Source organism: Amphiura filiformis, chromosome 14 (genome assembly GCF_039555335.1).
Source record: "Amphiura filiformis chromosome 14, Afil_fr2py, whole genome shotgun sequence".
Lineage (NCBI taxonomy): Eukaryota > Metazoa > Echinodermata > Ophiuroidea > Amphilepidida > Amphiuridae > Amphiura > Amphiura filiformis.
This window is the reverse complement of record NC_092641.1, coordinates 13746441-13772135: the sequence shown is the minus strand read 5'-3', so window position 1 is coordinate 13772135 and position 25695 is coordinate 13746441. Positions and strand designations below refer to the sequence as shown.

The following is a 25695-nucleotide window of genomic DNA, read 5'->3' as shown; positions in this document are numbered from 1 at the left end:
AATGTTATGGTGATGATGAAAACAACAGAAACGTCAAATTCCATTGTCATATTCTTTATATGTTCATCTTCTTCAAAGTTCAACTTGACAGATATATATATATTTAGTAACTTGAAATCACTATACTGATCAATTGACAACGAATGCTACAGTGGAATCAGCGGAATTATCTAGAAAATATCAATTGTGCACCCGAATGCCACGTGTCGACTTTGGGTGACGATTTGAGTGCCGATTGGTTATATCAACACCATGACTTTTTGTTATTAGGCTTCAAGCCATATTGTAACATTTGCGAGGAGGACACCCTCAATTGTTTTCAAAATTCTGATGTTTACGCGATTGTATCGTACTTGAATCAACTATATAACATACCGTGCTACAACCTAGGTTTAAAGGGGGTCTCCGGCAATCATAACATTATGCCTCATATGTTAGAAAAATAATTATCAAGCATCAATCACGTGGTATTATTTTAAACAAACTCATATTGACCATAAAAACGAATAAAAACAGTCGCCTCTCAACACGCAATATTCAAAATTCCCGCCCCGAAATTGTCTAAGTGCAATGACGTAATGATTGTTTGTGCTCAATTGTCGTCAGCCTTCATTGTATTACTGGGACGTCATTGCACTCGACAATTTCAGCGCCCGGGAATTTTGAATATCGCTTGTTGAGATACGGATGTTTTTATTCGTTTTTATGGTCACTATGAGTTTGTTTTAAATCAAACCACGTGATTCATGCTTGATAAATATTTTTCTTACAAATAAGGCATAATGTTGTGATTACCGGAGACCCCCTTTAAGGCTACGTCAAAAAACATATTGTGCATTAAAGGAGGGTTTGTGTAATGTAAGTAACCAGCCGCAAAGCGGCTTTTTATCTTCTTAATTTTCAATATAGTGATAGTTCATTATTTCATATATTTTACCTATATTGTATTCGTTTGTTGTGAACACATTTTTAACTATATAGGGCCTACACACAATGACTTCACACATTCCATTTCCAATCTAATACAGTAGTGCATTTGTCAGTTTATTGAAGCCAATTATATTCTGAAAAAAAGACATAATTATACTGGTCCGGTTCAAGTCTTTAGTAATGAAATACAGCGTCGTCCGAAATTACTCCACATTATTGTTTCCACAATAGCAAGCATATCCGAGTCCACAATATATATATGTTAATTAAAATCGGAATCTTGTCAAAAGTAGTGACCTGGAACATTTCGGCAGACCTAATATTGAGGTAAAGACCTCTAAATGATGTGTACTATAAAATTAGGTCAGTTTATTTCAGAAGAAGATGATTATTTTAGTATCATGTGTATATCTCATAATTTCATTTAATACTAAATATCGAAAGGACACTTGACCAATGTACATGGTCAAAAACAAAAACAAAAATTGTGACCATTTCAAAGCTTGAATATTTTAAAAACAGTACAATTTGGATATGTACCGAGTTTTGTAGGAAGGGGTCACAAATATAACACGTGATGTGTCACGTTTTCGGGTACTTCAATGTTCCCTGTCTAGCAAGTCCATGAAGTCTGGAACTCACAATTTGGAGTTAAAACATCCGTACAAAAACTGTTGTTACCCAATACGAAAGACTTAAGGTAGCAACTATTTTAAACTATTGCGATTTGGTAGTTCACAGCATCTTGCGAATGGCAGTGAGCTTTGGCCAAAATTGCATTGATCACTTCATAGCGAGTGTGTAGAAGAATTCAAACATTACAGATACACTCTTAGAAAAAGAGTTCTTCAAAATGATATAGGGTTGGTTCACGAACCATGTGCGCTTGAAGAACCTTTGAAGTCTCAATGGGGTTCTCGCAGTGATAATAAGGTTCTTCACGAATAAAAAATTGCAACGAGTGTCAACTTGTAATGTAATAATTATTCTCTTCGAATGGAGTTAAACTTGTTTTTGCAATAGATATTTTAAAGATAAATTTTATTTAAGAGCATCACTAGATTTTTTAAAATCGTTTTGACCGACACTGTTAAAAATATCGAGATTTACGCAAGCAACCTTTATGGTGAGTAAAAGATGCTGAAATTGGTCAGGTAAAAGAGCTTATGAATTAAAATCATGCACAATAGCCTCAATAGGTATTAACATTACAAGCAAAACGAGTTTCAGAAACATGTCACCTTTTTACAGGCAATCGTCGAAATCTAAATATCCAATTAGAGGAAATGTGAAAAAGAGCTCGAGCCTAATATGGGTATGAACTTGGACCATCACAGCAAATGTTGGAATTATATCAGTCCTATATTATAATAATAGAGTAATAAATATTCTGTCCATAAAAGTGGCTTTCTAACCCTTATTTGTTGAGATGTTTACATTTTAAAAACTAACTGATTTGATCAGAAAATTAGGAGCGAGATCGTCACCTAAGTTCCACATCCCTTAACATACTTATTGAATTTTATGAAAGAAGGCTAAGGTGAATTCTTGAAGCTTTCCACCAACGCGTGTAAGGAGACTCATAAACCTGTTAAAATAAAGAGCACAAGTATGGTCAGTTTCACATTATATTGTATTTGAATAAAGGTATATGATATTGTATCAAAATCTTTAAGACACGAGGGGCTTTCATTCTAACCGTTATTTATTTTATGACCTAAATAATTTTATCTGAAAATCGGGAGGGGAATCAACACCTTTAGTTCCAAATCCCTTAACATACTTATTGAAAGAAGACTAAGGTGAATTCTTGAAGCTTTCCACCGGTGCGTGTAAGGAGACTCATAAACCTGTTAAAATACAGAGCAAAAGTACGGTCAGTTTCATATTATATTGAACTTGTACAAAGATATAAGATATTGTATCAAGATTAAGACGAGTATCAAATATTTCAGTGCTAAATTAATGGCTGATCAGGTAAGTAGATTTCACGACGGGATTACATTACCGGTGCAGCCGATCAATGTGTGAAAACTAGTACTGGTGCAGCCAGTAACTGTGTGAAAATGGTCAAGCTTTCGTCAGATGTAGCTCTAACTTCACCAGGACTCACTATTGGTTGGTGTCGTACGGAATCAATAATGCCGATGGTTCGGACCCAGAAAATTCAACTTTCACTTCTGCCCACTGCTTCTTCAATCTTTTCCTGTTTTCTCGTTTTCCCCTCCACCTCCATGCTTCTCTTCCCTGTCCTAAAAAATGCCGATTTAGCCAGGAGTGGGTAAATTTTGTGGTGCGTCAGTGTCCACTGCACACTATAAGGTGGAAACTTTCGGAGAATTCTGGGAAGATTTGTGGGGATCGAGTCAGGGAGTAGGGATAGGGATATGTATGCCTACATACGATCGTAACCCCCTTCCACCATTAGCTTCAGTAACAACGATCTCTATCTCGCTTAAGCCTCTCTGCCCCCCGGATTCACGCACATGGCAAGCTAACGGTGTTATATCGCGCAGATATGAATGGCCAAGTGGTCCAAAAAACGCGTAAGATTGCATCTTATACGTGTAAGAATGATGCGGATTGACGAATAACAGAGTAAGAAATCACAAACAACCAATCATCTCACGCGTAACAAACTTCAACCAATAATATGTAAAGACGTTTTGTGATTTGTAAAACCCACGACTTCTTATACGTGTAAGATTTGGATTTTAGTGATGGACTATACATGATATTATTGGCGGCGTACCGAGGATAATGAGAGCTCGTCACCAAAATCGTAAGCGAGGCATTTTCTTAATTAGTGCTACAATGTCCTGATGACGAATCTCTGTCTGGAATTGTTCCGACTGTTGGTCCGTCATGGTCACATCCCGATTCATCTCACTTTTTGGCTACTTTTTTCAGTTATCTGGAGTCAATTAATACTCATATCAGTTAAATTTCAAAATGTGATAGTAAAATAACCACGTTTGCATAAACTACCACGGTGCAGATCGATATCGAGGCAGAGATTATTCGACACTCGTCATACCAGTCAAATCGGAATACCGTCCATCCCCAATAGGCAATTCTTACGCGTAAAAAGAAATGCTATGGTGAGATTTCATTGGTCGAAGATGAATACGCGTAAGATGAAAGGTTGTTTGGGGTTATTATGGGTTATTATATGATTCGTCAATTTAAGCAACCCGCTAGATTCTAATACGTATAACATGCTATCTTACATAACGCAAAAGATGCATCTTACACGTGTAAGGTTACACGTATAATCTTACACGTTTTTTGGTCCATTTGGCCATTCATACGCAGCTAGCTGCATGAGTATGGAGAAGCTGAAGGTCACTTTATAAAAACATGGATCTTGGATAAACAACTGACCATACAATCGATGTGCCAATGAAAAAAAGGAAATACAAACAATTTGGACGAGGATGTTTATAATATTTCCACGTGAAGCTGTCATGTCAATCACGTGATTAAAACCATGTTATACTTATGACACCGAAATGTTGCCATTCACGCCTGCAGCTGATTGCAAGAGAAGAAAAACCAATTGCACTAGATGCCAAAGGATCCATTAAGAACACTTTCCCCTTCATCAACTCACCCGTATGAACAGATCCTATTTCCTTGCTTATCAAAGTTAGACTGCATACCGTTGACCCAGATGATTCCGTTTTCTTCACTGAATGCAACGGGAGTATAGTGCACATGGTCGACATCGGGATTTGCATCAAAGAAATCAGCCAGTTTTTTTGCTCTGTCTGAAACACAAGGAACGAATACACTGTACACTGAGTATACACATCATATTAAATAGGTGGCCCGATTAACAGCCTCTTACCACACTTAAGGGATCCAAAATTAGCGTTTATTGCGTTTCGACAGTATTTTTTATGGGACATGAGAGCACCTCAGACCTATCGAATTGCATTCTGAATACGAAGCATGTCTTTCTGATATCAAATAATTTTCATTTTTAAAATCACAATATAATACAAATTTTATGACAAATTATAAAAATTTGATATTTTTCAAATTTTGATATATAACAGTCCTCGAAGTAAATTATATAAATCTAATGATATATTCTTAAAGTGTATGTAGCAGGGAGGAAAAGCCGACGGTCAATTGAAAATTTTGACCTTTCATATTGAAGATATGGATTTTTTTCCCAAAAGACCTATTTTTTTTGGGTGTTTTGGGAAAAAATCCAATATCTTCAATACGAAAGGTCAAAATTTTCAATTGAATCGTCGGCTTTTCATCCCACCTACATACACTTTAAGTATAAATCATCAGATTTATAAAGTTTACTTCAAGTACTGTTAAATATCAAAAATATCAATTTTAATGATTTGCCATAAAATGTGTATTAAATTGCGAATTTCAAAGAATCAAAATTATTTGATATCAGAATGACATTCTTCGTATTCAGAATGCAATTTGATATGTCTGATATGCTCTAATGTCCCAAAATAAATACTGTCCAAACGTTCATACCCCAGCCCTTAACCCCATCACAATATCTGAAATAAAATCCGAAGTTTTCTCATAAACCAATAGTCAAGTTATGGAAAGTCGTGGGTTAATTTAAAACTAATTATCCCAGCAAACACAAAACGTTTTCGACATCATTCGCAAAAGGTTATAAAAGGTTGTCAGAAAACGTTTAAATGTCGGGTTATATAAAGGGTACATTAATGTTATAAAACGTTTTCATAACATTAAATAACATTTGTTGGTAATTTACTGCACAGCAAACACAAATGTTTTACAGAAAACATTTAAATTATGTTTTATATAAAGGGTATAAAAACGTTTTAATAACATTCCCAAAACATTTTTGAAAACTTGGTACAAATCAATCTAAACAGAATGTTATTTTGGGGTTGAAAAAATATTTTGCAAAAAAGGTTTGCCCAAAATATTTACAATAACGTTTTTCAAATGTTTTCACGACCTTTATATAGCCCGACATTTAAATGTTATAAAAACGTTTTGTAAAAAAAACATTTTAAGAGCATTTCTGTGTTTGCTGGGTGCAAATATTTTAACATAATGTTATTTTTAGTGTTGACAAAATATATGGCCAAAATGTTTGCAAAAATAGTTTACAATGACATTTCGAAAACATTTTAAAAATATTGTTGTAGTGTGTTTTCATACAAAACGTTTTAAAACGATTTCATGATCTTTATATAACCCGACATTTTAATGTTATTAAAACGTCTTTACCTAAACCAAAACCCAAAATATAACTTATTTAAAACGTTTTTAAAACGTTTTTGTGTTTGCTGGGATTGCAACCAAATCCATTTTACACGAACTAGTCCACATGCTTAATTTACAAAGTAATAACACCAGTATTTAATAAATCTTCATTACTCTATTTCTCAAAATTGCATTTACACTCAAGGGCGACCACCTCCTCTGAAATTTTTTTTGTTGTAAATTCAGCCTCACTCTCCAATTTTTGCACAATTTACCGATTTCCATGGCCCCCGCACTCGGGCTCCCTGACAATGGCCAGTTGATTCACATTTGTACAATTTGTGCATATAAGCGATGAGCGGTCCTCCCTCTTTAAAACCTAGATCTTTCCCTGCTTTTACTAACTCTTGGCAAATAGTAGTTTTTGTCGCCGTGTCAAGTTAATGTGCCAGGCGGTAAGCAAAATATTACCGGAAGCACACTTACTGAATAACAAAAGCCCGATACCAAGAATCTTTTATGTTTAAGTGATGAAATAGTAAGTTAGTAAGTTAGTTTAATAGTTATAGTTAGTTAGATTCATTCAGACTAATCAGTCGCTTATAATCTGAGACAGAATTAAAAATACTAGTTTGCGTCTGACGTCACCAATCAAACTCGGAAACGATTTGTTTGCGAGTTGCCGTGATAAATAAGTTTCTGAAAGCGGCGGTTAAACAGCGTGCTTAGGGTGCCTCATGGTTAATCTTGAATTTTCAAGCATACAAACTGTCTAAAACGTTAAGTTTTAGAAATAGGAAACTTTCTTTCCTGAAGGCACCATTTCAACGATGCCTAGAACAGTTATTTTTTGCTTTGTAAAAGTACCTAACTTTTCGCATTTACTGCAATTCCTTTTCTCCGATGAATCACTGCAACTCCCTTTTACGTATTACTATCCAATCAAGGGTCGTAGGGAGTTTGATTGACAGCGACGTCAGATTAAAACTTTTAAACTTTTTAATTCTGCATCAGATTTTGGTTGTATTTACCAGCTCGTCCAATGACAGGTATCTGACCGTTAATGACAATCAATGACTTTGCAGTAAAGGTAGCCGCTAAACCTGCGACATCTTTTGCCGAGAACATATCCGATCTACTTGTGAAGAAATCCTCAATATCTCTTTCAAGAGCTGGAGAAGGTGTGTTTACAACATTAAGGAAAGATTGGCTCCCTTAGATCAATGAAACACAAACGAAAAAAATTGAATTATTAAGACAATAAAGCGCAGACTGGAGATGTGCGACATTGTGCAAAAATAGAAAAGAAAAAAGAGGTGGGCAACAGTGGTCATGACAAACTAAGAATGTTGGGCAGGTTATGTCGTTACAGTAGAACAAGGTTCTACATTGTAACTGGCATTTCGATGTTTTTGGAGATACATCAGTTTATGACAAAACAAAAACTAAAGAAACAATAAAAAATATTCTTTAAACAAAATTAAATCTCTCTAAAACAGTCGTTTTTGCAATGTCTACTTTCAATAAGATATATCCCATTCATAAGATCTAAAATGCCTATGAAAGTTGAAGGTACATACATTGTTAGGTCTAAAAGCAATATGATTATATCGAGGGTTGGGAACCAGAAAGCATCAACTCACAATCACCTGCTCCCACAAAATGAGCATAAAGTCGCTAGGGTACTATAAAAGATACAGTCCATTAAGCGTAACACAATTTTATACTCAACTTTATGCTCATTTTGTGAGAGCTGGTCATAGTGACTTACGGCTTTCTGGTTCTGAACATTCAATATTAATAATATTCATACGAGTCGTAGTTAAACAAAAATGGAAAATAATTGGTATTGACAGGTCAGTACTAATAATTTTGCTCTAAACTATATATTTCAATGAGTGACCTCTACCCTTTTCCGTCTTATATTAAACGACATTTGGCCCAGATTAGAGACTCTTTGTGTGGGGGGGGGACTATAAACCCTTCAACCATGTTGAACCAAAACCTTACCCTACCCTAAGAGATACTTTTCTTATTATAACAAAAAATATTACCCGGACAGGTAAACTGTTGTACATCTTGTCGAATACACTTCTCCAAGCACCCCATCCGCTTTAATGAATCACGATTAGCGAAGCAATCTTCACAAGCTGCCTCACATAGCTGCTTTTCAGTCTCACTCTGCACTCTGCAGATCAACGCAATGATCCAAAAGATGTGCTGCAGTTCCATTTGTTAATATTTTACTGGTGGAAAATGCCTTTATATATACACGAATAAATATTGACTGATATAAAATTATTGCACATCTATAATAAGAAAGCAAACAATAATATTAGAATTACGTACACATAACGAAAAACATAAAAACAGACACGGAAATCACGGTTGTTTGATGGCATATAAAACTGAGTCATTTTAAAGAAAAGTTGCGCAATGAGGGCGCTATTTATCTTAAATCTTGCATCTTTACAAGGGGTAGACACTTGTATAAGGGTATTAGATAATCAGCCAAAATACTAACAAACAGCGTATGATTCAGCAAACGATTTACCAATACCTAATACGGGAGAGTCTTTTGTATACCGGCATTAGTATCAGTGAGAAAACCAAGATACTTCAGCAACTGGTAAATTTACTACGATTTCTATTAATAATAAGGGAAGGTAAAATTCTGATACCAAAAATTACTGAAGGGAATGTTTTATACCGACATTTAAATTGAAAAGGTGTCGATCAACACCAAGCTACACCAAACTCGATCTGTTGCAGCGCGTAATTAAATGACTGAGTGAGCCTTGTAAAACCACGGAGGCACTACTCCCTATTCCAGTTAAATACAGTTGATACTCTATGGCTGTTATTTCACATTTCACAGGAATTCGCATAGTAGAGAGATTGCGAAGAGGCGTTCACTGCAAACGCCATACGGGATACGGATTACGGCATTATGCGATAGAACGTGATAATGCCGTTCACATCAAACTAGCCTCCTACACAGCCAGTTTGTGTCGGTCCTAACGCTCGTCGTTCGTAGTATGTTTGTGATAGCCGCATAAATAAAACATCTCAACAACTGAACAGAATCTTCTATAGAAATGCCCAATCAAGCAGACGGGTATCGTTTGTGGACAATCCGCCAACTGTCTTAGATGGAAAAATCCTAAGAGACGATCTGTATTGGGACAATGTACACCTGAACAATTATGGACTTGTTCGTAACCTTCGCATAGCTATTTCTACAAATGTTTTCCCTCACAAACAAGACATACAGGGAGTCAAGTAATAAGGTCTTTAAATATTTCTACTCATCTTGATGATGACCAAGGCATTATATGCCCCTATTGTTATGTGAAATGTATTGATTGTAGTGACACTTGCTTTGTCAAAAGGAATTTCAAGGAGTTAACTTTTAATAAGGAATATGATATTGATCAAGATGACTCCTTTTCCAAAACTGTGCTTTCTAGAACTACAACATGTGACTATAGAAACAAGTATTGTAAGGAAAAAGATAAAGATACTGTAATTGTAAGCGTAATTAATTCTAGTATCGATGAAAACATTGATTGTTCTACTTCACACGAAAATATTCATGTTAAAAATAACTTGCCTGTCTTGGATGAAAGCATACATAATGTTAATGATATTAATAATGAAAATATAAATCATACCATAAATGATATTAGTGAAGCTTGTATTAGAATTGAAAGCAACAATAGTTTGAATATATCAAGTGAAAATTCAAACCAAATCAGTAAAGAAGAAATTAGTAGAGTCAAAAATTAAAATACGATTGTGAGAAATAATGTTCATGTTAACGTAAAGAATGACAATGATGTTGATCCTAATGATAATGATGACAAAGTGATCAATGAATTAACAAATAGCATCCACCTTTTAAATGAAAATAGTGTTGAAAATAGCAATGACAGTTATACTGATTATGTTTTAAATGATATTAGTGAAGCTTGTATGGGTATTGAAAGCAACAATAGTTTGAATATATCAAGTGACAATTCAAACCAAATCAGTAAAGACAACAACAGTAATGATATTAATCACTTGAATAATTTGAATCCCTACAAAGTTCTTAATACACATGAAAAAAATATTGTTTTAGCAAACCTAAACATTGCAGTCTTACTGGTAATATTGATGAGCTAAAGCATATACTTAATGATAATCCCATTGATGTAATGGGACTTGGTGAAACTTTCTTAAATGAACATATATCAGATAACATTATAGATATTGATAATTATTTTTTGTATAGACATGATAGAGTACTAAATTGAAATTATGTTAATAATAGGCGTGGTGGTGTAGCTTTTTATGTAAACAAAAACTGTATTCACAAAGTAAGAGATGATTTAGTTTCAAATCAACTTGAACTGATGCCTCTTAAAAGGAAACCCATTATAGTTATATTTAAGAAATAAAGGGTAATGCATGATCCTTTACACGAAAATAATGTGTCGAGGCAGTAAAACGTAAATAATGGGTGAGGCGCAGCCGAACCCATTATTTAAACGTTTTACTGCCGAGGACACATTATTTGCGTGTAAAGGATAATGCTGCACCCTTTATTTCTATTCTATTACCACAAAATAGTGTGAATTAAAAAGAAAATATCAAATTTTTTGCCCAAATATTTCAAGTTGTTTACCTCAAGGTGGAGCACATACGCGTAGCCAAAGCGTATGCACATTCCAATAACACAACCTAACATTCCATTCTCCCCTATAAGCAGGTATGCACATACAATAACACACCCCTGACATTCCATTCTCCCCTACATAAGCAGGTGTGCTGTGCGCTCTGCTGTGCGCTGTGATGATAGAAGAACATCAAGTTCGTTGCCCTTGACACTTTATCGCTAATTAATGGTCTGTCACGTGACGCGTTTCAACAAATCACAGTGCGCGATTTTGAATAATGGGTCGTGGGGGTAATAGAATATGGTATAGAGTGCCTGGGTCAGCTATTGATCTATTCAATCATCTTAATCATCTTCTTCAAGTAGTTGAGTCAGAAGGTAAAGATTATACTTATGGGTGATCTAAATTGTGATCTATTAACAAGCACTCCTCATTGTTATACAAATAGACTCAAAGAAATTTGTAGTAATATGAACCTTGTACAGCTAATTAAGGAACCAACCAGGATAACCAAGAATAGTGAAACACTCATTGATGTTATATATTGTACAAATCCTTCTAAGATATGTGATTCTGGAGTAATTCATGTTGGTTTAAGTGACCATTCAATATCATATGCAATATGGGGTAAAAAACACAGGATATGTAATGAACCAACAAATGAAAATGATGGTGATGATAAAATGCATGCAGATAAACATAACTTCAGAACATCTCGTTCTTACAAGAAATTCAATGAAACTGACTTCTTAAATGATTTGTGTCAAACAAACTGGGATAGTGTATTTAATACTGGTAATGTTAACACTTCAGCTGAACTATTTGAAAAATTATTTCTTGAAGTAATTGACAGGCATGCACCTTTTAAAAAGCATAGAATTCGTAAAAAGTGTTCTCCATGGATCACCGATGATGTGCTAAATATGATGCGTAAACGTGACAAACTTAAACAAATTGCTATTAAATCAAGTAATGATAACAAATGCTGGGAAAATTTCCGTAAAATTAGAAACAAAACTAATAAACTTATAAAAGATAAAAAGAAAGAGTTTCTTAAACAAGGTTTTGATGCACACAAGAATAATATTAAAAAAAGCTGGGAACATCTACGGCATATTGTTCCATCTAAAGGTAAAAATACAAACATATCTGTTATTAACTCTGAAAATGGCCTGGCACTAACTGAACCTAAGGATAAAGCAAATGAATTGAACAATTTTTTTGCCAATATAGGCCCTAAACTTGCAAGTAAGATTGCTAAAAATAACTTTTGTAATTATGAAGTCAATGAAAAGCAGCAAACTGATCAGTCACATTTTGAATTTGTAAATGTATCAAATGACTATGTATTCAATCAACTCAATAAGTTAGCAAATGATAAAGCTACTGGTTTAGATAACATTCCAGCTCGACTACTGAAAATAGCATCACCATTAATCACACCAATTGTAACTTATTTAATAAATAATTCTTTTGCATCATGTACTTTTCCTACATGCTGGAAACGTGCAAAGGTGATTCCAGTATTTAAAGCTGGTGATCCCAATGATCCTAGCAATTATAGACCTATCTCAATTCTAGTTGTTATCTCTAAAATTATTGAAAGGGCCGTGTTTGATCAACTGTACGAGTACGTAAATGTAAATTGTTTAATTAATATAAACCAATCTGGTTTCCGGCCATCTCACGCCACTTCTTCTTCTCTTATAAACATCACGGAGGACTGGTATAATGAAATTGATAAAGGTAATTTAATTGGATTATGTCTGCTGGACCTGAAGAAAGCATTTGACACCGTAGACCATAATATCTTCTTGAGTAAGCTTAAAATGTATAAAGTAGGTGAATATTGTATTAAGTGGTTTTTACTAGTTATCTTTCTGGTCGCACCCAATGTACATCTGTAAATGGGGCTCTCTCAGACTTTAAAGAAACTGTATGTGGAATGCCCCAGGGCTCAATTGACGGACCACTTGCTTTTCTCATTTATATAAATGATTTACCACATTATGTTTCTCATTGTAAAGTTAATATGCAGATGATACTGTGTTGTACTATGCCTCTAACTCGTCAAATGATATCACGGAATGTATTAATAATGATTTAAAAATTATAAATAATTGATTACAAAGTAATAAACTTAGTCTGAATACTGATAAAACTGAATTTATGCTAATAGGATCTAGACAAAGACTCAATACAATTAAGAACAGTGTTAATGAATTATCTATCAACATAAATGGTGTAACTATAAAGAAAGTTAATAAATGTAAACATCTGGGTGTAATTATTGATGACACATTAACTTGGAATGAGCAAATCAATAATGTACGTAAAAAAAGTCTAAAAGGTATGTTCATGCTCAAACAATGCAGGGCAAATAGTCTCCCTAAGGATATTTTATGTACTGTGTATAATGCTATTGTTCTGCCACACTTAGATTATTGTAATGTTGTATGGGGAAATTGTGGTGTTACTGTTTCAAAGAAACTTCAAGTTATTCAAAACAGGGCTGCAAGAACTATCTGTGGTGCACAATGGGACACACCTAGCATAGATGTCCGTGCTGAACTTAATTGGAAACCATTAATTGACAGACAAAACTCAAATTGTTTAATTTTAACCTACAAAATCTTAAATCATCTTGCACCTCCTTATTTGAGTCATATTTTCAGTCACGTAAACAATACCTATAATTTTCGTTAAAGCCAAAGCAATGTAACTATTCCCCTGCCAAGAACAGAGTACAAAAAGCGCAGTCTGTCATATAGAGGTGCTGTAAGCTGGAATGAACTAGAAAATAATATCCAAAACTCTCCAACATTGTATACTTTCAAGAATAATCTTAAAAAATCATAAAGCCATGTCTGTAAGCATGGTATGTATGTAACCATAAGTATCAGTTTGACTTGACAATTAATACTTTTGAGTTTGTAATATGTTTAAGTCTAGATAATAAGCTTTTGTAATTATTTGTTATTTTGTACATGTATGTTTGTTTATGCACGGCCCCAAGGAAGAACAACTTTTGTTGAATTGGGCTTTCCGTGTTGAAATAAAGTCTAATATATAGAGTCTGAACCAAGACTACATGTAAAAGCTCATGGTGGCGCTATGCTGAGACAAATATATCTAAAGATATAGCGAGCACACATTGATTCACCTTGGGTGCATCGAACCAGAGAAGATTATCTTCTCTCATCAAACCCACTTTCCTCGGTAGGCCCTATACGCTGGCGAAGTTACGTAATAAATCGGATTAACTACCATAGCAATAGGTGAAAACAATTTTGAACATATCGCGCTGCACTACAAGCAGGTTGAACTAATCGCCTGTGTATGTCTGCAGTTATAGATTGAACACAATACTGGTCTTTTCAATGATACTAATCTTACAGGTGCAAGTGATCAGCATGATATGGTTCAATGCAGAGGTACCGCGTGAAAGTATCAGTGCAGCGCGGTATATTCAAAAATTGTTTTCACCTATTGCTATGGTAGTTAATCCGATTATTACGTAACTTCGCCAGCGTATTGATATGCAAATACGACTGGCTGTATTGCTCTGAGCCAACGCTCTGCAGGGTATATTGTTCTATTGTTTCCGATTAGAGCGCTGACATATTGGAAAATGTTGCCAATCAATATTCATGAGAGTGTACATTCAACGTCCAGTTTGCGAAATTGGGTGAGTTGTGTTAGGTAAGTGTGAAATACATCTGACTGGGCGTTTTAATTACGTAACGAATAAAGGCATTGACATCATCGAATGGCTGCCCAGTGCTGTTATGTATTTAGTTATTATATAGGCCTAATAATTATTATTAAATGTATCCATCATTCCTTTCTTTTCCCTTCTCTGTACTTATTCTTTCCTAGGCCTACACTTTATCACTCCCTCGCTCTCATTGTCCCCTGTCACCCTCCCTCTCTCATTCCCATCATTTTCCTGATATTTCTATTTATCTACTTGTCTTTATTATATCTTTTTATTTCTCCCTTCCTCCAGCCCTCTCTCATTCTCCATATCCCTCCTCCCTCTTCCTTCCTCCTCCCTCCCAAGACTTCTCACAGAGGTGAATCTGCCCCTCCCCAACCCCCTCCCCTCTTTGGGTACGCCACTATTTCTATACCAATCTCCTTCTTAAAATAAAATTAAATGGAAATTTCTTAAAAACAACCTTTATATGCCTATACTTATACTTACATGTATACGTATAGCGATTACCATTATAGTGTAATATAGATATATGGACTGGACATGGCAGCCTTCATACATTCCCTCATTTCAAATATATAGTTTTGGTTTCTCTATTGTTCAGAAACCAAAAATCAAGGGATTAAAATGTGGAGATGAACTGGTATGCAATCATAACACTATTGTGCTGGGAGGACACAAGAGGGTATATATAATCAAAAGTATAATGGCCTATAACCATACGTATATAATAGCCTATTGTGCTAACATTTTCATTATCGATATCTATCAACGCGGACGACTTTTGATGCTCTCTGCCGTATGTGGCACACTTCCATGACACCATAAAATTACACCCGAGTTTGATAAGTTATGCATAGACATCATGTGCATATATTGAGGGGTGGGGGTGGGGGTGTTTTGTTTATTTGTCTGAAATATAAACGATGCATGATGATGTAGATGATTTGATTATGAATTAGATTATTCCCCGGAAAGCACAACCCATACCTCTTACCTATGTTCCCTCCGCCACCTATATATAACCTCCTCCCTCCCCACACTCGATATCGACTCTTCCCTATTATTCCACTCCACTCTTGAGCCCCCTCTCCCCCTCCTTCCCTTCCCACTTCCAATGCTCTCTCCCCTCTGTTTCTCTTTCTCCCTTACCCTTACCCCCTCCCCTCACACACACATACCCTCTTTCCCTGGCGATCTCTTCTATCTCTCTCTCTCTCTCTCTATTCTCCAATAAATAAATTGAATAAAAGTTAGTTTAAACCAGCTTTCTATGATATTGATCTTCCGTCATGCGACATGCACATAAATAGAGTTGTGTATAATAGTGTTTATAACACTGAAGTCATAATCTGTCAAGTGCCTATTGTAATGTCTGTGGAAATATTTCGATGGTCTATATATTTTCACAGTGAAATCAGCTTAGGCTAATTCGTAGTCTCAAGTCAATGCTTTCAAACTAAATCAATGCTTTCAAATGTAGACTGCTTTGTTCGACTTCTCTGCTCGTGAATATTGCACTGCGAAATTTAAACATTTCTTTTGTATACTAAGAGTAGGTAACTTCAAATCAAATAATTTTACGATCCACACCACTTATAAGAAACTGAAACCAAAACCGAAACTGACTGACACAAATGTTCGGTTTTAAACAAAAGGTAGAAACAATGAGTTCGATATCTTATGATTCAAATGGTTAGGCAGGACAATAGGAAACCACGTGAACAAAACCAAAACCAAAACTAAAACTATATATTTGAAATGAGGCATTCCCTCATTTCAAATATATAGTTTTGGTTTCTCTATTGTTCAGAAACCAAAAATCAAGGGATTAAAATGTGGAGATGAACTGGTATGCAATCATAACACTATTGTGCTGGGAGGACACAAGAGGGTATATATAATCAAAAGTATAATGGCCTATAACCATACGTATATAATAGCCTATTGTGCTAACATTTTCATTATCGATATCTATCAACGCGGACGACTTTTGATGCTCTCTGCCGTATGTGGCACACTTCCATGACACCATAAAATTACACCGAGTTCCGAGATTCGTTTTATAAGTTATGCATAGACATCATGTGCATATATTGAGGGGTGGGGGTGGGGGTGTTTTGTTTATTTGTCTGAAATATAAACGATGCATGATGATGTAGATGATTTGATTATGAATTAGATTATTCCCCGGAAAGCACAACCCATACCTCTTACCTATGTTCCCTCCGTCACCTATATATAACCTCCTCCCTCCCCCCTCCCCACACTCGATATCGACTCTTCCCTATTATTCCACTCCACTCTTGAGCCCTCCTCTCCCCCTCCTTCCCTTCCCACTTCCAATGCTCTCTCCCAGCTGGGTAAGTCCATATGATATCAAGGAGGTCCCCCACCTGACCCCCTCAGATTTGCTATATATTTTAGTCATATGTTGTACCTGTAAAAATATTAAAAACCTGCAAATTTGAGGTCTGTAGCTCTTACGGATTTTCTGTGGCAGCCATTTAAAGTTGGAGTATGGGGTCTAAATTTGGATTCAAAAGTTGCCCTTTAAATAAATGTCATCTTTGGGAGTCTGTGACTTCTTTACAAAATAAGAGAGAGGTCTGAAACCTTGTATACACACTAACTGCATGCCCAATTTGTCAAAAAAAAAAAAAAAAATCTGTAATTGCGCGTTGTGTCACGGGGTCATTAAATATGCAAGAAAAAATGTAATGTTTTGTAAACTGGCAAGTTTAGCCCCTCTAAATTCACATTTTTTGTCAGATTAATTATTTTTTGTTGTCACTGATGCTAAATATAGGATAAATACAATACATATCCAAAAATTGAGGTCACAACTCATTCACATTTCGAACAGCGCCCTCACGAAGATGAAATTTATTGCAAATTCAACATTTTCAGGGGATCCAAAGTCGATGTGGTCCACCTTCAAAATTTATAAAACATTTTTTTTATATGACTACTAGTCTTAAATTACAACTTTGCAAAGTCCCAGTAATTGTCTAGATTGACTTCATATAAAACGACAAGCCCAAAGTTGACCATTTTCTTATGATTGCATGTACTGCAAATGTGCCGAATTTGGAAGGGTTAAAGTCAAATTGGCCCCAATATTGAAAATAAAATGGAAATTAAAGTAAATAGGGCCAATAACTACGCATCTAGTCATTTATTTTCAATATTGTGGCCATTTTGACTTTAAAACCTTCCGAATTCGGCACATTTGCAGTACATACAATCATAAGACAATGGTCAACTTTGGGCTTGTCGTTTTATATGAAGTCAACCTATAAAATTACTGGGATATAGCAAAGTTGTACTTTAAGACTAGTAGTCATATAAAAGTGATGTTTATGAATTTTGAAGGTTGACCACATTGACTTTGGGCCCCTGAAAATGTTGAATTTGCAACTTAAATTTCATCTTTGCGAGGGCGCTGTTCGAAATGTAAATAAATTGTCACCTCTATGTCTTGGATATGCATTGTATTTGTCCTATATCATCAGTGACAACAAAAACAATTATTCTGACAACAAATGTGAATTTAGGGGCTAAAACATTAATGTTTTGTATACTGGCAAGTTTTAGCCCCTAAATTCACATGTGCCGAATTCGGAAGGTTTAAAAGTCAAAATGGCCACAATATTGAAAATAAATGACTAGATGCGTAGTTATTGGCCCTATTTACTTTAATTTCCATTTTATTTTCAATATTGGGGCCAATTTGACTTTAAGCCTTCCAAATTCGGCACCTTTGCAGTACATGCAATCATAAGAAAATGGTCAACTTTGGGCTTGTCGTTTTATATGAAGTCAACCTAGACAATTACTGAGACTTTGCAAAGTTGTAATATAAGACTAGTAGTCATATAAAAAAATGTTTTATAAATTTTGAAGGTGGACCACATCGACTTTGGACCCCCTGAAAATGTTGAATTTGCAATAAATTTCATCTTCGTGAGGGCGCTGTTCGAAATGTAAATGAGTTGTGACCTCAATTGTTTGGATATGTATTGTATTTATCCTATATTTAGCATCAGTGACAACAAAAATAATTAATCTGACAAAAAATGTGAATTTAGGGGGGCTAAACTTGCCAGTTTACAAAACATTACATTTTTCTTGCGTTATTTAATGACCCCGTGACACAACGCGCAATTACAGATTTTTTTTTTTTACTTTTTGACAAATTGTCATGCAGTTAGTGTGTATACAAGGTTTCAGATCTCTCTCTCTTTTTGTAAAGAAGTCACAGACTCCCAAAGATGACATTTATTTAAAGGGCAACTTTTGAGTCCAAATTTAGAACCCCATACTTCAACTTTAAATGGCTGCCACAGAAAATCCGTAAGAGCTACAGACCTCAAATTTGCAGGTTTTAATATTTTTACAGGTACAACATATGACTAAAATATAAAGCAAATCTGAGGGGGTCAGGTGGGGACCTCCGTGATATCATATGGACTTACCCCTCTGTTTCTCTTTCTCCCTTACCCTTACCCCCTCCCCCTCACACACACATACCCTCTTTCCCTGGCGATCTCTTCTATCTCTCTCTCTCTATTCTCCAATAAATAAATTGAATAAAAGTTAGTTTAAACCAGCTTTCTTTGATATTGATCTTCCGTCATGCGACATGCACATAAATAGAGTTGTGTATAATAGTGTTTATAACACTGAAGTCATAATCTGTCAAGTGCCTATTGTAATGTCTGTGGAAATATTTCGATGGTCTATATATTTTCACAGTGAAATCAGCTTAGGCTAATTCGTAGTCTCAAGTCAATGCTTTCAAACTAAATCGATGCTTTCAAATGTAGACTGCTTTGTTCGACTTCTCTGCTCGTGAATATTGCACTGCGAAATTTAAACATTTCTTTTGTATACTTAGAGTAGGTAACTTCAAATCAAATAATTTTACGATCCACACCACTTATAAGAAACTGACACAAATGTTCGGTTTTAAACAAAAGGTAGAAACAATGAGTTCGATATCTTATGATTCAAGTGGTTAGGCAGGACAATAGGAAACCACGTGACCAAAACCAAAACCAAAACTAAAACTATATATTTGAAATGAGGCAGTGTATGTTATAGGTATATGGGCATTGCCTAGTTAACATCACTGTGTGAAAAATAACCAGCCAATATTTAAACTATTCTCCAAACTTCTAGCAAATATATTTCTTTAACATGACCTAAAATTACAGCTAGGTTAGATGTTCAGAAGGGGTCGCACTTTCGTAGAATATGAGTGAGGGCAAAGCATAGCTAGCTCATAGCTAGCCAACTCCCCGTGTTAATTAAATGGAGATTTGACCGAAAATATTGAGCTATATTGGTAACAAGCTACATTTAAACTATTCTATGAAATTCTAGAAAATATAGTTTTGTAACATGTCCTAAATTTTAGCTAATTTAGGTGTTTGGAGAGGGTCGCACTTTTGTGTTTTAGGAAGGATATGTAAACGACAGATAACACCAAAAATATGAAGAAATTATTTCCAAACCGTGTTAAGTCAACAATCATTATGTTGCTCATTTTCAAGAATGCTGGTTTACAAAAAGCAGGCCATTGTCTCATTTCGTGAACAAAGGTACACATACCATTGTTTCCTTTCGTTTCCTTTATAATCGGTTACCCAACTGAAGCTATAATACCAGCTTTATTGCGATATCGCACATGTAAAACAGACACTTGTGCACAACCAGAGAAGATCCGATTTAATCAGTTGAGCTGTTTCAATGAGTGTTATCTTGGTTTAATAGCTTTTAATGGGGTTTAAGTCCTGCAAAGGTCGAGATGAATTCTACTGTAGACATGACTGCATCATGTTCTTCTTGTCTATACTAGATCAAATTGTAACCCCCCAAAATGGATTATATAACAGGTCGGACTCTACTTGTTCTATTTGGATACTTTGATTTGCTTCATAACACGACAAACATAACAATTTGCTGCATTTTATAATGCGTTTTTTTGTCTTTTTGGAACGTCATTTTTTGCTACCAACCGCAACGTGATCGCCTTACGGTAATTCCACGATTGACCAATTCACAATACATTTCACCCTCCAGAGGGCAAACTAACCGATTTTCGACTAATGTAGCTTACCGTTGGCGTTCCCGTATCACGTTTCACGTAAATTTCGCAATCTCTCTAGTAATAGCAAAGAGTACCTATCCTTGAGAGGGCACTCTATTCACGTGTTTCTTTTCCAACGCCAAAAGATCACGAATTTTGGTGGTTTGCAAGTGAAAAGTGTCCGCACTATCGATTGATTGCGTAACTGTTATGAATAATTTATTAGGGTTTTCAATGCAATCACCTCGACCCATTAGATGTACTTGGAATAGCAATCAGGTGAGTTCAATGAACTACGCCATAATACTGATGGAGTTTTAATGGCGTTTAATGGCGTTTCTTCTCTCCATACACATTTGAACAAATACAATAGATGAAGGTCAACACGTATGACCTCCTACGTGACATGTTATATGAGATGTACAAAAACCCGAATATCATAAAGGTCAGTATTCGTTTGTGCATATGGACTGCACATAATACGAAGCTAAATATTACTCATTATATATTATGACAAATATTGGTATTATGACAATACGGTATATACATTGTATATAAAACGACTAATAGATCCTACTATCATGGCGTCAGGTCAATGGTTCATCATATCCCGTATGTTTCTTAAAATTCATTCATATTTGAGACAAATTGCTGTGCCCATTTTGTAGGTGCACAGGTGGATCCGTGTTTTTTTTTTTTCATTTCTTTTTAATGAAAGAATTAAGGTTTTCCACTACACGGCGGCCACAAGGGTGATACTAAATTAATGCTATATATTTAAATGAATACGTGTTCCTGGTTGGCTCTATAGCGATTTCACATAAAAGGTATTTCTAGTACAATGCAGCATCGGTCATTATAGACTCCAAAAATGGCTCTCCATACACAAATGAACAAACACAAATGAGGTTAGTCTCCTCCGTGACCAGCTTGATTTCGATGGAGTGGAACCAAATTGGCTGCGGAGGAGACGGGTCATTTTGCCATGTAAATTTCTTAGTGTCAGCCGGTTGGTAATAGTACAGTTTGCGCCATCATTAGCCTATATGTGTAGAAATACAAAACAGACAATAGCAAGAGTGTTCAGGGTGAATCTCGTTTTCCATTTAAGTGAAATAGGCTTACTATTGATACTAGTAAATTAAAAATACTCCTACCTCTAATTTGCAAAAGCTAGATGTCAAGTGTAACAGTCAACTCCCATGAGATAGCGAGACACTGAACGTACGGTAAACCCCACATGTTATACCTAAACGACAGGCAGCTTGCCAAGAATTAAAGAGCGCGCTCATTGGCTGAACTTTCGATGTGCATTTGCTGACAACTGAAATGTTTCTGCCCTAGTTATATAATTTCAGTGTAAAGTGGAGATTCCAATACATGTTAAATGATAACGGTGAACAATATAAATTATTTGTGCTTCAAAGTTAAATGTGATATTTTTTGCAATAGATAGGGATGCAAGAGGGCCAACTTAGTTTATCCCTCTTTGATTGAATGACACATATGTGCTAAGTGTGTCTATTATCAGATTTGAAAGGTTCCAAAAGTCAAGAAGTGGTTCTTAAGCCGGAAGCCGTGTATGGGTCACGTCAAGACATATAGGGTTCAAATTTCAGACTTGCTAAAATTGCTAAAAGCCTCAAAAAGTACTAGTCCTCGTCTAAAAGATTCAAAAAAAGTATAGTTTGACCTACTTGCGTCATGTAGTTCGTTCTTGAATTATAAACAAAAATTTCAAAGCTGCAGATTCGGTCAGTGTTTTTGGCAACATGGGGGGGGGGGGGGTGGGGGGGTCAAAAAATGAAAAACGCTCCGATCTCAACGAAATGGTTCGTCGTGTAAAAAGAAGCCAAATAAGGAATAGGTATCTAGACGTTTAGTTGCCCAGGAAATATCGCAAAATAGTCATAGTCAGTAGGTTGCAATGGGCAACAGTGGCGTTGACCTTAAGTGCCCAATTTTGTCAGTAACTAAGCATTCTAGACATTGAAATATATTCCTTACTTGAATTATAGCGGTGCACCTCGTGCACACATACACACGTATCAGTGTTACTCATTGTCATATACTAGGGATGCGACCGCTAGTTCGACTCGCTGCTAGTTAGATACACAGCTATCGTCCAACAGTCCGCTAGTCCAAATCTGAAATGCACTGCACCAGTCCGACACGCTGCTAGTCCGAGCTAGGAAAACACTGCTTCAGTCTGACTCTAAGCTAGTTCGAAATTGACAACCACTGCGCTAATCCGTAATTGAAAACCACTGCTCTATTCCGAATCTAGAGAATACTTCTTCAGTCCGGCACTGCGCTAGTACTGCACAGTGTTTACAATTCTGACTGAATTATTATTAGGTGATTCAGAAATTTTATTTTTGGTATCATTTTATAATGAATATTTAATTTGCAGCATTGACTTATTTCGCCAAAGATATCAAGGATCATAGACTAGTAGTCTGTTGGTTTGATATACGCTTCGAGATCCAAAAGTGTCGGTTTGAATCTGAGCTCCGCCCATAATGATGTTTTTCCCGTTGCGATCTGAGTTCATGCCGTCCTAAATCTTTACCACGTAATAAATAGAAAATAAATTGTAAATATGTAAGGACTATATCAAGATGATATTTAGTTTAGTGGTTTAAACCACGTAGCATTTTTTGTGATACTCACACAAAACTAAAGAAGCAATATGCCCAGGAGTTTACAGACCATCTCAACTCTTTGGACCCTGATATAAAATTCATAACAGAAGGTGAAGAAGATGGCGCCCTCGCGTTCTTAGACACCCACACTGTGATCAAAGAAGACAGGAGTCTTAAGATTAAGATCTACCGTAAACCCACTCATACGGACAAATATTTAAATTTTCAATCCAATCATCCTGTCCAACACAAGCTTGGTGTCATTCAAACTCTTTATCACCGGGCTGATTGCATTGTCACAAATCCTGAGGACAAGGAGGAGGAGAAGTCGCACATCAACGCTGCGCTTGAAAATTGCGGCTATCCCAATTGGGCCTTTGACAGAGCTGTCAAGCCGAACAAAGACAAAGACACGGAAAAGGTTAAACGTGAGACTATCACTGAGACAAAGGGACAAGTGGTTTTGCCTTATATAAAGGGTACATCCGAGGCGCTTAGAAGAACTTTTGGCACCTACAGGATAAGAGCGTGCTTCAAGCCTACCCAAACACTAAGACAACTGCTTGTTTCCCCAAAAGACAAAACCGAGAAGAAGGACATAGCGGGGCCGGTTTATTACATTCCATGCCAAGGACAAACCCGTAAGGGTCAGTGTTCCGAATCGTATATCGGCGAGACTGAAAGATCAATTCGCATTCGATTTTTGGAACACCGCCGCCCCAACTCTACCTCGTCTGAGGTCTCCCAACACATCCACATTGAGTCTCCCGGCCATCATGTAGACTTGGACAAAGTTCAAATTCTGGACAAGGAACCCAGATATTTTGAGCGTGGTGTGAAGGAGGCCATCTATATCAGAGTGAACCAGTCATCACTGAACAGAGACGGGGGCCGATACAAGTTACCTAGAGTGTACGACCCAATTTTGGGGTCATGTGTCCGAAAGGTCGCTGACCTCTAATTTGGTTTGCCAGTTTGCTGATGAAAGTCGAAGTGTCGACTGAAAATTCCAGGTACGCACATTTTTGTGTTGTGATCAAAGGTTTAAACCACTAAACTATGTTTACTACCAACACAGATGAACTTTCATTCTAAAGATGATATTTATTGCACATGGCCCATGTCCTTTCGTGAAAGCCGCTTTTTGACATTGGGAGGCAAAATGTCCGAGGTATCCTCGTTGTTCCCTTCCTCATCGACAAGCGGTATGATAGTAAAGGGAGTATTATAATGGAGTGATATAAACAAAGAAATAGATATGGAGAGCGAATTCAACGAAAGAAAAATGGTGGGTTTAAAAACGGAAAAAACGGGCGATGGATATGAATAAATTGATTATGGTCACGTTGGACATATTGAAAAAAGCTTTGTCACCCTGCCGCTTCCGAGACTCTACTGAGCTTTTTTTTTTTTTTGTTTTGTTTTTTTGTTTTTCAATTGTAACACATTGGGTGGGTTAACAGGCCCATTAAGGGCTGGGGTATGAACGTTTGGACAGTATTTATTTTGGGACATTGGAGCACGTCAGACATATCGAATAGCATTCTGAATACGAAGAATGTCATTCTGATATCAAATAATTTTGATTTTTTGAAATTCGCAATTTAATACACATTTTATGGCAAATCATTAAAATTGATATTTTGATATTTAACAGTACTTGAAGTAAACTTTATAAATCTGATGATTTATACGTAAAGTGTATGTAGGTGGGATGAAAAGCCGACGATCAATTGAAAATTTTGACCTATCGTATTGAAGATATGGATTTTTTTCCCAAAAAACAAAAAAAAAAAGGTCTTTTTGGGAAAAAATCCATATCTTCAATATGAAAGGTCAAAATTTTCAATTGACCGTCGGCTTTTCCTCCTGCTACATACACTTTAAGAATATATCATTAGATTTATATAATTTACTTCGAGAACTGTTATATAATTTTTATAATTTGTCATAAAATTTGTATTATATTGTGATTTTCAAAAAATTAAAATTATTTGATATCAGAAAGACATGCTTAGTATTCAGAATACAATTCGATAGGTCTGAGGTGCTCTCATGTCCCACAAAAAATACTGTCGAAACACAATAAACGCTCATTTGAGATCCCTTAAGAGATCCCAACGAATTTGCCAAAAACTAAAACTGTGTATAAAATGCCTAAAAGTAACGGAAGTCCCTAATTGAAAGTGCATATATAACTCTACCTACAGCTCGATAAACGTACACACCTGATTCACTATTGTAAAGTTAACGGTTTTATGTTTAATTTTAATGTTAATCAGAAAATAAATCGGTTGTAGTTTTTTAAACGGGTAGGTTTTAAAATGTTAATCAGAATGCAAAAAGTAATAAAACATTATTTCGAAGGGTAGGTTTCATTTTAAAAGTTACTAATTAAAATGAATTGTAATATTTTTACCTATAGGG

The 25695-nt window shown here is 35.7% G+C and overlaps 2 protein-coding genes across 4 annotated transcripts; one reads left to right on the top strand and one right to left on the bottom strand.

Annotated features, from left to right (window-relative positions):
* Positions 1-1171: 1171 nt before the first annotated feature.
* On the bottom strand, positions 1172-21818 carry LOC140169749 (uncharacterized). Of its 3 annotated transcripts, XM_072193051.1 has the most exons (6): positions 21781-21816; positions 8205-8396; positions 7182-7364; positions 4544-4700; positions 2714-2780; positions 1172-2518 (listed from the first exon to the last, which is right to left on the bottom strand). In XM_072193051.1, exons 2-5 carry the CDS (start codon positions 8380-8382, stop codon positions 2714-2716), a joined length of 585 nt encoding a protein of 194 aa, XP_072049152.1. In that variant the 5' UTR covers positions 8383-8396; positions 21781-21816; the 3' UTR covers positions 1172-2518. The 3 variants fall into 3 exon arrangements, with proteins under 3 accessions (XP_072049152.1, XP_072049150.1, XP_072049151.1); XM_072193049.1 differs by lacking the exon at positions 2714-2780 and having other exon boundaries at positions 21781-21818; XM_072193050.1 differs by lacking the exon at positions 1172-2518 and having other exon boundaries at positions 2659-2780.
* On the top strand, positions 11089-24229 carry LOC140169215 (uncharacterized). Its single transcript, XM_072192472.1, has 2 exons — positions 11089-11188; positions 23376-24229. The coding sequence occupies exons 1-2, from the start codon at positions 11089-11091 to the stop codon at positions 24227-24229; spliced, it is 954 nt and encodes a 317-aa protein (XP_072048573.1).
* Positions 24230-25695: the final 1466 nt, after the last annotated feature.